The sequence below is a fragment of the Carassius auratus genome, unplaced genomic scaffold (genome assembly GCF_003368295.1).
Source record: "Carassius auratus strain Wakin unplaced genomic scaffold, ASM336829v1 scaf_tig00033244, whole genome shotgun sequence".
Lineage (NCBI taxonomy): Eukaryota > Metazoa > Chordata > Actinopteri > Cypriniformes > Cyprinidae > Carassius > Carassius auratus.
The window spans coordinates 175001-187613 of record NW_020526062.1 but is presented as its reverse complement, the minus strand read 5'-3'; the positions used below and the strand labels follow the sequence as shown (position 1 = coordinate 187613).

Genomic DNA, 12613 nt, shown 5'->3' with positions numbered 1-12613 from the left:
TATGCTTCAGAAGATTGTCTCTGTAAAAGCACCATGTATTTATATTTCATGAGATTTTCCATCATGTTTTTATTCTAGGTATGTTTATTTTAATATATGTGATCAATTATTTTATTCAAATTTCTATTTACTGTGTGAATCTGTTTTTTATTTTACTTATTAATTTTATTTTAAATGTATTTACTTAATCGGTTATATTAATCTTATTTGTATATTTTTTACTTTTGTTTTTTTACACAGTTTTTCCTCTAAACTTCTCTTTAGAATGTTTTTTTAAAGTGTCTCTGTCTCTTTAAAAGCACTGTTTTTTCCCGCGTATTTAACGTACATTTCGCGAGATTTTCCCTCTCCTCGCGAGACTTGGCGTGACCCCCGTTTACAAGACGCGCGTTTCCCCCGCAGAGGAGCGCGCTCGCTCGCGCCCCCGACGCCCCCCAAACACGCGCGCTTCCCGCGTCGCTCGCTCGCTCGTGTTTGACGCTAGTCGGTCGATAGGCGCGGAGCGACGATGTGGATCCAGATCCGCACGATCGACGGCAAAGAGACGCGGACGGTGGAGGATCTGTCGCGCCTCACGAAGATCGAGTCGCTGCGCGTCAAGATCCGCGACATCTTCAACGTGAAGCCGGAGCAGCAGAGGCTCTTCTACCGCGGGAAGCAGGTGAGATCCGCTTCCGATCCGCTTCTTGCTCTCGCAGCTGATCCGGATTCATCCAGAAAACTTCCTGCTCAGAGCCGCGCGCGTTTCACTGGTGCGCGTCCATGACGCCCGTTCCAGCGCGCGCGCGCGTAGCGCTGACTGACAGTTGGATGTCACGCGCGTTCACGAGTGTTTGTCACGCACATGTTCAGATGTAAACACGACCCTGGAGCACAAAACCAGTCAGATTCATGCATCCTCTGAAGGTGAATAAATCATCTCTCCAGTGATGTCTGGTTTGTTAAGAGGACAATATTAGAAAATCTGGAATCTGATGGTGTCAAAAAATCTAAATATTGAGAAAATCATCTTTAAAATTGTTCAAATGAAGTTCTTAGCAATGCATATTACTAATCAAAAACTAAGTTTTGATATATTTACAGTAGGAGATTTACTAAATATCTTCATGAACATGATCTTTACTTAATATCCTGATGATTTCTATCATAAAAGAGAAATGTATAATTGTGACTCATACAGTGTATTGTTGTCTATTTCTACTGCTTCTGTGCTGCAGGGACACGTGTGTGACTAACTAGTCTAACTATCATAACTAGTATAATTATTTATGGACCCAGATATGACTCCACAGTGATACGGTTTCATAATCTCTTCTATAAAAACCCATTACTGTGGAAAATTCATATTAGAAATATGCAAAAAAATATTATTAAAAAAATAATGACATTAATACTCTGGGACTATTAAATTTTTGTTGTGGATCCAGATCCGCACGATCGAAACCAAAGAGACGCGGACGGTGGAGGATCTGTCACACCAAGATAATGTTTTATTTTCTGTTCCTTTACATTTATATTTTTACACTGTTTTCCTCTAAATGTGTCCCCGGAGCGTAACAGATATCATTATACACTACTGTTAATTAATCTGTTGGCAGCTGCTGTTTGATTACTGTACTGATCATGTTTAAAATGAATACAGAAAAATTACATTGGAAAGAATTGGATTTGAAAGAAAAAACGTGTGTGTGTGTGTGTGTGTGTGTCTGTGTGTGTGTGTGTGTGGAACGCTGCGGTCAGAATGAACTCTGAGCTCCATTGGGTTCCTGAATGCCACCAAGAACCACAAGCCAGAGCATGATGTATAATCTCAACACACACACACTCACACACACTCTCATACACACACAAACAAGTGCACAAACATGCACACACACAGAGACACACACGCACATACTCATGTGAAAAATCAATGTGATTTTCATACAAAATAATAACTATATCATAAATACTGTGCAGATGGCCCAGGAATGATCTGGCGTCCTGAGAGGAAGCTGTTTAACTCTTTCACTGCTGCAGAGTGACCCTGCGCCGCTGTGTGGAGCGCGTCTGTCGTCTAATGAGTTTTAGTCTGCTGGTCAGGGTTAGTGTGAGGCTGGAGGAAATCATCACTGATGGAGAAAAACCTGCTTCTGTCGTTAGATTCAGAGCAGGAAGAATCAGACACTGTGTGTTTTTGACTGAGTCGTTACAGACCAGTGTGAGTCTCTGGTGTGTGTGTGTGTGTGTGTTAGAGTCTCTCTCTCTCTCTCTCTGTGTGTGTGTGGGTTTATTAGGAGACGCTGCAGGGGATTTCCATCTTCACACACACACACACTCGAGTGTATCCCTGAGTGTGTTTGGGAATGACACAGTATACTAGTAATTATTATAAAATTGCAGATTTCTTGCTTTCAATCTTGAATTATTTATTGTTTCTTAAATTTCTTTGCTAGAAAAATTAATAAAACCTACAAACAGTGTAAAAAATAAAATAAAAAAATAATATTTTAGTTATATTTTGTATGTTGTCTTGCTGCTGAAGTGTAAACTAGTGATGTCAAACGATTAATCGTGGTTAAACGCATCCAATATAAACGTTTTTGTCTGTATAATATTTGTAATAATATGTATGTGTGTGCTGTGTATATTTATTATTTCTATATATGCATAATAAATACACACAGTACACACACATATATTATGTAAACAAAAACTTTTATTTTGGATGCGATTAATGGTCAAAGTGGATGGTTCTGGTGCTTGATTCTGATTGGCTGAGCTGCGTTCAAAGCTGTTGTTAATTACAAAGTAACATACACCTTTGTTTACTTCTGTGTGTTGCTTGGCAACCACTTTGTAGCAACCACAAGTTTCTGAAGAACTACATTGTTTAGTGGATGAATACTGTTTTTACTGTTTTATTTTGTGAAACTGTACTGTGAATATGGAATAACTGTTTCAGCTGTTATAAAATCACTGTAAACCACGACTATATATATAAATGACTAATAAAATAATCGTTCAATAATTATAATCAAGGTTTTGATTTTAGGTCATATCGTCCAGTCCTAGTGTGAATGCATCAATAGTGTATCGTGTGTGTGTTTAGTGTGTGTGTGTGTGTTTAGTGTGTGTGTTTAGTGTGTGTGTGTGTGTGTGTGTGTGTGTGTGTGTGTGTAACGCGGGCGGTTCTCTCCGGTGTAACGAGTCGCTGGATCGGAGCACTTTACCGCAGTATCGTCAGTAAACAGACTTTGATTTGTAAGTTGGTTTGTTTGTGTTCGATCTGAACATGACCTACTTCTTCTTTCTTCCTTCAATCCTGCGCCGGCGGGAGGAGGGGGGGGGGGTCTGCACGTATCCCAGAATTCCACACGGCTCTGCAGTGGCGTACATTCCCCTGCTCGGCTAGTTTGATTTTCCATCTTGGTTGGAAGAAAAAGCACAAGCTTTGACTCTCACACGTGCACTTTCACAGCTCAAGAATGCACAAATATCACACACACACACACACACACACGCTGAATCACGGCTGTATTTGAGCTTGTGAAGCGCTCTGGTGATTTACATAACCATCATAGCGTTGTGCTTCGCTCAAAATGGCGCGGCGTTAGCTGCAAATGGAGGATCTTCAGAGCGCTCACTTCACACACTTTAATGAAAGTTTGGGTCATTTGTGTTTAAACTGTGTGTGTGTGTGTGTGTGTGTGGGAGGAACGGACGGCTGCTGGTGTGTTGAGAGGAGAGCATTGTCATTTTGCCAGTGTGTGTGTGTGTGTGTGTGTGTGTGTTGAGCTTAAAGCTTGTGCGTCACTGTTAGAGATGAAGAGGTGCTTTAGCAACACACACACACACACACGTGATTCTGTTCTGTTAATGATTATATAAACACTCTTTATACAGCTTCACCTAAAGCTCATAGATGCAGCGTCTGCTTGGTTAAGTGTGTGTGCTGTTGTGTGTAGTTAATGTTCGTTAACTAAACCAACCCTCATAAGACTCGTTTAGATCAACTGTAACGATAACTGTAACATCTGTAATAATAACTGTGTCAGCGCTTTTCTCCTGTTTTCGCTCATCAGTGTCACAGATGTATTTGTAGAAATAGACAACAATACACTGAATGAGTCACAATTATGCAGTTCTCCTATAGGATATTATATTAGATTTCCTGTAGGATAGGATATTTTGTAAAGATCATGTTCCATGAAGATATATTGTAAATTTCCTACTGTAAATATATCAAAACGATCAAAATGATTGTTAAGGACTTCATTTGGACAAATATAAAGATGATTTTCTCAGTATTTAGATTCTCAGATTCCAGATGTTTTATTGTCGAGTCGAGGGTTTAACGCGGGCGTCAGTCGAGCAGATCGCAAGCGTTCAGATCTCTGTTAGCGTTGGTCTTTGGGTTTTCTCAGAGGTGTGGACTCAGACGCTCTTCTGGAGAGAGAACAGGAAACACATCTGACACGAGACGAACCGGACAATCCACCGTACATATCTCACACCCGCACACATCCACACACATTACAATCGAGCGAGAGTGTGTGTGTGTGTGTGTTGCCATAGCAACCAACCAGGATCCATTCCACACACACACACACACACGGTCGCACTAGGGCCGTCATCACTGTTCCAGCATCTCTTTATTTCTGTATTTGTGCTGGAGATTGAGCAGAAGGCGAAGCTGATGGCGTCCGCTGCAGCACAGAATGGTTCAGAGTTCCTGTGCCCCGATAACACACACACACACACACACTGAGCCGATCTGAAATACTGGGGTTCATGTGTGCTTTAATTGTATATTTAGTGTGTATAAATACACACAGTATAATAATAATAAATCGTTTTTTAATGATTTTGCTCATTCAGAGTTGCATTTATTTGATCAAAAATATTGTAAAAATTGTGTAATATTATTCTGATGTAAATCATCTGTTTTCTGTGTGAATCTGTGTTAAAGTGTAATGTATTTCTGTGATGCTCCGCTGTATTTACAGCATCATTCCTCCAGTCTTCAGTGTCACATGATCTTCAGAAATCAGAATAATATGATGATTTACTGCTCAAGAAACATTTCTGATTAAAATATTAGAGTAAATCAAAAGAATATTGAAGATTTAAAGATATTAAATAGATAAATATAATAAAACTGCACACAATAGCTGCACATTTTATATAATGAAATGTTATAATGTACTGCTTATTCACATAACTAATCATTAATATTAGACATGCTTTCTTGTAGATGGAAGATGGTCAGACGCTCTTCGATTATAACGTCGGTCTTAACGACATCGTCCAGCTTCTCATTCGCTCGCAGACAGACGCGGCAGACAGCCCCTCCCTCAACAACGATGAAGGCGTGGCCTGTATTATAGCCACGCCCACCACAGCATCTGTCCCCGCCTCAGCCACACCCACCACAGCAGTGGTTCCCCCAGCAACCGTCACCAACAGCAACGGAAACGGGTCCAAACCCTGCAGCCCGGCGCCGGAGAGCCAGCCGTCCACCTCCAGCCAGACGCTCCTCATCGATCCCGGGATCGGACTCTTCAGAGTAAGAGCAGTACTGTCTGCATTCAGACTGACACAGAGACACGCCTCACAGTCTGGAAGCCACGCCCACTGGGGGAGGAGACAGGCCCATGCTCTCCATTGGCTTTGTATTGCAGTGTGGGCGTGGCCTAAATGCGCTCTTGTTTCTATAGTTCCCAAAAAATTTCAATAATTATTCTATGAAATAATTATAGCATCGGTCATGACTGAATCTTTACTTGTTGCTCCTTAGATGGAAGGCAAATGATACAGATTATGGTAAATTACTATTATTATTATTAATCTTATTGTTTTTATATTACTTCTAAATTATTATATTATTAAAATATTTTTTTAATTAAACAATATAAAAAAAATATTTTAGTTTTAATATTATTGTTTTAACATAATTTTTATTTTTTATTTATCACATTGTTTTTTAATTTAATCTAACACAAGGTTATTGTACTTAATTTACACATTAAATTGAAAGTGCTACAAAAATAGAAATGTTAGAAATTCTACCATTTGGAATTATTATTATTATTAAAAATGATCATTTCAATATAATAATCAAAAACTATTATTTTAGTTTTTATATTATGATTTTTGTATTTAAATTAAGTAATCTCTATACTATTATTTAACTATTTCCTACCATTTGTTATTTATTACCTTTATTATCATTCATTAAGAATAATGTCTTAAAATGCATTAAAATCTACTTATTAAATTGCCATATTCTATAAAACATTATATACATTAATACCAACAATAATAAATGTAATTTCTTTTTATCCTTTAATATTTACCAAAACCAAAGTGTGAATTCTAATATTTGGAATATTAATAATAATAATAATAATAGTAGTAGTATTAGTCATAATAATTGTTATTTTTATTATTAAAAATATAAATGTTTTATATTTATGATGGTTATTATTATTATTTAAATTATGAAATATTTGTTCATGAAGGAAAGGATGCATTATTTTTGTTTCCAAATTAAAAAAACACATAACGTGTCATGCGTGCAGTGTAAAATGCATGGCTAAGAGCTTCAGCTGTAAAGATGATGTTCTCAGTGTTTCGATGGTTTAGCTCTCTCAGATTGTCTCGTAGCTGTGTCTGGAGTCCAGTCGTGTGCTCCAGGGTCACAGGGTCACCGGGTCTAACACTGTGTGTGTGCTTCAGGTGAATGAGTTGGTGGACTGCAGGGACGTCAGCATCGGCGCATGGTTCGAGGGCGTGATTGAGAAGGTCACTCCTGCCTCTAAAGGTCAGAACAGAGTCGGACGACCCTGCAAACGCACCAACGGCAAGCTGGACTCGGATCCTTCGTCCTCATCATCATCCACAGACACTCACAGCACAGCGCTACACTCGGAGCAGCCGTCCACGTCCAGAACCGATCCGGCTCTCGTCTCCTACCACATTAGATATGAAGAGTAAGTGCATCATGGGAAGGAAGGCTCTATGTTTTTCTGCTTGTCTGGATGTTTGGCACTGGATTGGCTTTACTGCTGAGAGGAGGTACATGATGGGATGCGTTCTGAACGTGGTAAGTGTGAGTGTATCGAGGCTGCATTGCATGCTGGGAAACCGATGCTGATTGGGAGTTCCTGCTGATCCGAGAACAGCGTTTGTGCTCAGGTCACATGGTTTGTGTTGATGATTCGAGTCTGGATTCATGTTTCATGTTGTTTTATTAATCTGGGTTCCTTTTTATATATATCTATATTAAAATATATTAATATATTATTTATTAATGTAGTCTATTAATATAATATTTTAATATGTAGATGAGTCGGGTACAAATTCTAACTGAAATGTACTAATGTTATTTAAAATAATATAAAATATATTATTAAAATATATGTATCTATTTTCATATAAATATATATCAAAATAAACAATCATTTAAAAGATAAAATTATTTAAATAATATTGAAATAATATTATTTATTTATTTAAATGATAAAAGCCATATATGAGGGGGGCTCACAAATATTTTTATTAAAAAAAAAACATTATTATTATTATTATTATTATTTAAATGCAATGTCTTAGGGTTTATCATTATTAAATGAGCATGTTTAAATGATGCTTATTTTTATTTAAATGTTAAAAACCTTCAAACATGTAATCTAACATCTTATTTTGTATTCTCTCCACCAACGGATTTTTTTATATCTATATCAATATGTAAATATTTAGTTATTTTTCTAGATATATTAAATTTTTTGCATGTAAGTAGATCAAATAAAAAAATGTAAATGCTAAAAACGAAAACTATGTTTTATTTTGTCTCCACTATTGTTTCTTTTTTATTAACTTTTTTTAATTGTATTTGTTCTTCAGACACTCCTCTTTAAAAGAAAATAAGTATCATATTTGTGTAAAGTGATCCACGTTTGTTTTTGATATTTGACAGTGTACATTGAACAATTTACTCCTGGAGCCATATTGAAATTCATTATCTCTGGAACTGAACAATATATGGCGTTAAAAATTAAGATACTGAAAGAGAAGTTTGTTAAGAGCCAGTATCTAAAAGGGTGTTAAGATATCTTCAGTTCTTCCTGAGTTACAGGCCTGCAAACTTTGGAGAATAGCTTGAAAAGTGCTCTTTCCCCAGTTTTGAATTCTTCCCACTGACACATAATGTCACAAAGATTGCTAAAGTCAACAGGTTTTACTAAAAGAGCTACCAGTCTCTGTGTAGAAATAATATTATGATGCTTCCATCTTTCTGAAGTCATTTTAACCTCCTGTCCATCAGTCGTAGGTTGATATTTCTCTCATCTGGACTGTGTCTCTGTCTTCTGCTGCTCCACATGCTCATGTTCGGAATATCAATATGACTCACTGTCTCACACACACACACACACACAATCTCTCTCACACACACATATCTGTTTTCAGCAGATGTTGTGGAGTGTACGGTTGCTCAGAAGCGTGTTTCTCCTGCAAATGTGTGTGTGAGAGTGATCAGACGTCTGCAGATCACGTCTGTGTCACTGGTTCACTGATTCACTGATTCATTGGGTCACTGGTTCACTGGTTCACTGATTCACTGATTCATTGGGTCACTGGTTCACTGATTCATTGGGCCACTGATTCACTGATTCATTGGGTCACTGGTTCACTGATTCACTGATTCATTGGGTCACTGGTTCACTGATTCATTGGGTCACTGGTTCACTGATTCACTGATTCATTGGGTCACTGGTTCACTGATTCATTGGGCCACTGGTTCACTGATTCACTGATTCATTGGGTCACTGGTTCACTGATTCACTGATTCATTAGGCCACTGGTTCACTGATTCACTGATTCATTGGGTCACTGGTTCACTGATTCACTGATTAATTGGGTCACTGGTTCACTGATTCACTGATTCATTGGGCCACTGATTCACTGATTCATTGGGTCACTGGTTCACTGATTCACTGATTCATTGGGCCACTGGTTCACTGATTCACTGATTCATTGGGTCACTGGTTCACTGATTCATTGGGTCACTGGTTCACTGATTCACTGATTCATTGGGTCACTGGTTCACTGATTCATTGGGCCACTGGTTCACTGATTCACTGATTCATTGGGTCACTGGTTCACTGATTCACTGATTCATTGGGCCACTGATTCACTGATTCATTGGGCCACTGATTCACTGATTCATTGGGTCACTGGTTCACTGATTCACTGATTCATTGGGCCACTGGTTCACTGATTCATTGGGTCACTGGTTCACTGATTCATTGGGTCACTGGTTCACTGATTCACTGATTCATTGGGTCACTGGTTCACTGATTCACTGATACATTGGGTCACTGGTTCACTGATTCATTGGGTCACTGGTTCACTGATTCACTGGTTCATTGGGTCACTGATTCATTGGGTCACTGGGTCACTGATTCACTGGTTCACTGATTCATTGGGTCCCTGATTCACTGATTCATTGGGTCACTGATTCACTGGTTAACTGATTCACTGGGTCACTGGTTCACTGATTCACTAATTCATTGGGTCACTGATTCACTGGTTCACCGATTCATTGGGTCACTGATTCACTGGGTCACTGATTCACCGATTCACTGATTCATTGGGTCACTGATTCACTGGTTCACTGATTCATTGGGTCACTGATTCACTGGTTCACTGATCCACTGATTAATTGGGTCATGGAGTGAGTTTTGGGGCGGGGCTATCTGTTTGACGGACCAATGGCAGGTGAGGGAGTGTTGAGGAAACCTGTGTGGAAACAGTCACTATTGCGGTGGTTGTTGTTGGGGTGAGGTTTATTTTCGTGTCTGTTCCTGTGGTCTGCAGTTATCCGGAGAACGGCGTGGTGGAGATGAGCGCAGAAAACGTTCGCCCGAGGGCCAGGACTGTGCTGCGCTTCGACCAGCTGCAGGAGGGTGACCGGGTGATGGTCAACTATAACCTGGAGAATCCTGAGGAGCGAGGCTTCTGGTACGATGCCGAGATCACAAGCCTCAACGCCGTCTCACGCACCAACAAAGAGATCCGCGTCAAGATCCTGCTCGGGTAAAGATGACCGCCAAAATAACAGTGCATTTACTATTTTATACTTTATATTATATATATACTGTTATATCTTGCTGTTGTAAAACACACATTTACATTGTAGTTCTCAAAGTAGTGGTAGAAAGGCGTGTATGACATCACGGTGAGCAGCTGCTGTGATTGGTTGTTTCAGAGGTCCGGGTGATGTGATTGGTGACTGTAAGCTGCAGTTTCTGGATGAGATTTACAGGATCGAGAAACCAGGAGCACCAGCGCTTTCTGCAGCAGACGGCCCCTTCAAACGTGAGCACACACACACACACACTAACAGAGAGAGACTCACTCACACACACACACACACACACACAGAGAGAGACTCACACACATACACACACACACAGAGAGACTCACACACACATACACACACACACACAGAGAGACTCACACACATTGACTGAGTTTGGTTCATGTGTGTGTGCAGGTAAGACGGGTCCGGAGTGTAAGCACTGTAAAGCGGACCCGGACGCTGAGTGTCGTTTCTGCTCGTGTTGTGTGTGTGGAGGGAAGCAGGACGCTCACATGCAGCTGCTGTGTGACGAGTGTAACATGGCCTTCCACATCTACTGCCTGACCCCTCCGCTGACCGCCATCCCAGAGGACGAGGACTGGTGAGGACACACTGCACTCGTGCTTCACACACAGCACAGCTCGTGACACACGCGTGACACACACGTGACGTCTGTGCAGGTACTGTCCCACCTGTAAGAACGACAGCAGCGAGGTGGTCAAAGCTGGAGAGAAACTCAGAACCAGCAAGAAGAAGTCCAAGATGCCTTCAGCCACTACAGAGAGCCAGAGAGACTGGGGCAAGGTGTGAACACACACACACACACAAGCTCACACACACACATGTGTATATATATATATATATATATATATATATATATATATATATATATATATATATATATCATTTTTTTGTATGCCTGCCAGTGGTTTTCAATGCATCATTACATTGAGCTCTTTTTTGCAGGATTTGTCTCTAATTAAATGCACATGTTTATTTGTTTATCTCATGAAACAAGTCCAGGCCATATTTAAATTCAAAACCCAACCAAAAAAGAAAAAAATATATATTTTGCATAATGCAAAAATTATTTCCATCAAAACTAAGCTAATTCTAAAATTCCTCATCACTGAAGCAAAAAAGCAGAAGCAGATGACTTTGATCGTGGGATGTACTTGTGTGTGTGTGTGTGTGCGCGCACATGTGTGTGTGTGTGTGTGCTTTAGCAGCCTGTTGAATGCAGGTTGATGGTTTTGTGATGTGTGTCTTTATTAATAACGGCTGTAAAACTCGAGGAACATGAGCTTCATCTGCAGATCAAAGGTCTGTTTGTGTAAAAGCGCTTTAGACGCTCATTTATTCAGAGTCCTGCTGAGCAGCGTTTACGAGCACTGATGCATTGTGGGAAAGCTGGTACGAGTGTGAGCGGACACACACCACGCGCCGAACGAATGTATGACTCACCAAACGACTTCATTAATGTTACGACAGGACGAATACTGAGACACGAGAGAGACTGAGATTGTGATGAAACTAACACTCGTCTCTCAGTGTTTATTCTATTCAGTTACATGATCGTATTTTATTCAAAATGTTAAAATTGTCAACTTTTTTAAAATTTAGTTTAATTTTCAATCAAGTATTTATGTTTTATTTTATTTGTTTTATTTCAAATATGTTTGTAGTCTTTGTTAACAATAATAACAGTGCCTTGAGCTCATCTATATCCTATTGTGCCAAATATAAAATTTCTATTTATTAGATATATGCATTCAAAATGTACACATTGACAATTTCAATGACATCATTCCATATTTCAGCTAGTCCAATCAAATGCCCTCTTGAATCTGAAGCGTCCCGCCCCCTTCATTACATAAAGATGCTAATCTGTCTCTGAAATCAGTCACATATGCTCTAATTTATTATGGACTCTATTCTTTGATGTATATAATCCAGTATTTTCTAATAATATTACCAACAGCAACATGTATAAAAAAGCAGAGGGCCTAAGACAGATCCTTGTGGCACTCCATACTTTACTGGTGTTAACTGAGGTGATTCAGACGGGTACTGAGGAGAAAAAACACATCAGTTTGTGTAATATAGGTATTCAGATAGAGACTTTGTTCAATATTGTTGGTCATCTCTGGTTAAGTGTGTGTGTTGTGTGTGTTTTAGGGTATGGCGTGTGTAGGCCGCACTAAAGAGTGCACAATCGTCCCCTCCAATCACTACGGCCCCGTTCCTGGCGTTCCCGTCGGAACCACGTGGAAGTTCCGCGTTCAGGTGAGGAGATCGGCCTCAGAGCAGTTTGACCCAGAAGTGACCAACATATTAAGAAACGCATTTAAATCTCATATTGATCTGTTCTCATGCACATCTGTTTTGAGAGGAAAAGCATTATTTTGGATCATTTTGGCAACTTTCCATCAAAAACTTGACTGACCCTGGACTACAAAACCAGTCACAAAGGTCAATTCTTTGAAA

General features: G+C 39.5%; 1 protein-coding gene across 2 annotated transcripts in view; it reads left to right on the top strand.

Moving 5' to 3' along the window:
- The first annotated feature begins 349 nt into the window (after positions 1–349).
- Positions 350–12613, top strand: part of LOC113081152 (E3 ubiquitin-protein ligase UHRF2-like) — a 23174-nt gene continuing 10910 nt past the window's right edge. For both annotated transcript variants that reach the window (XR_003282112.1, XM_026253200.1), the window contains exons 1-8: positions 350–661; positions 5237–5548; positions 6721–6974; positions 9862–10080; positions 10253–10362; positions 10541–10727; positions 10807–10930; positions 12305–12412. Coding sequence is in view for 1 of the 2 variants with exons in the window: in XM_026253200.1 (XP_026108985.1) it covers positions 509–661; positions 5237–5548; positions 6721–6974; positions 9862–10080; positions 10253–10362; positions 10541–10727; positions 10807–10930; positions 12305–12412 (1467 nt within the window). In the remaining variant the exon portion in view is untranslated. The remainder of the gene's footprint in view (positions 662–5236; positions 5549–6720; positions 6975–9861; positions 10081–10252; positions 10363–10540; positions 10728–10806; positions 10931–12304; positions 12413–12613) is intronic.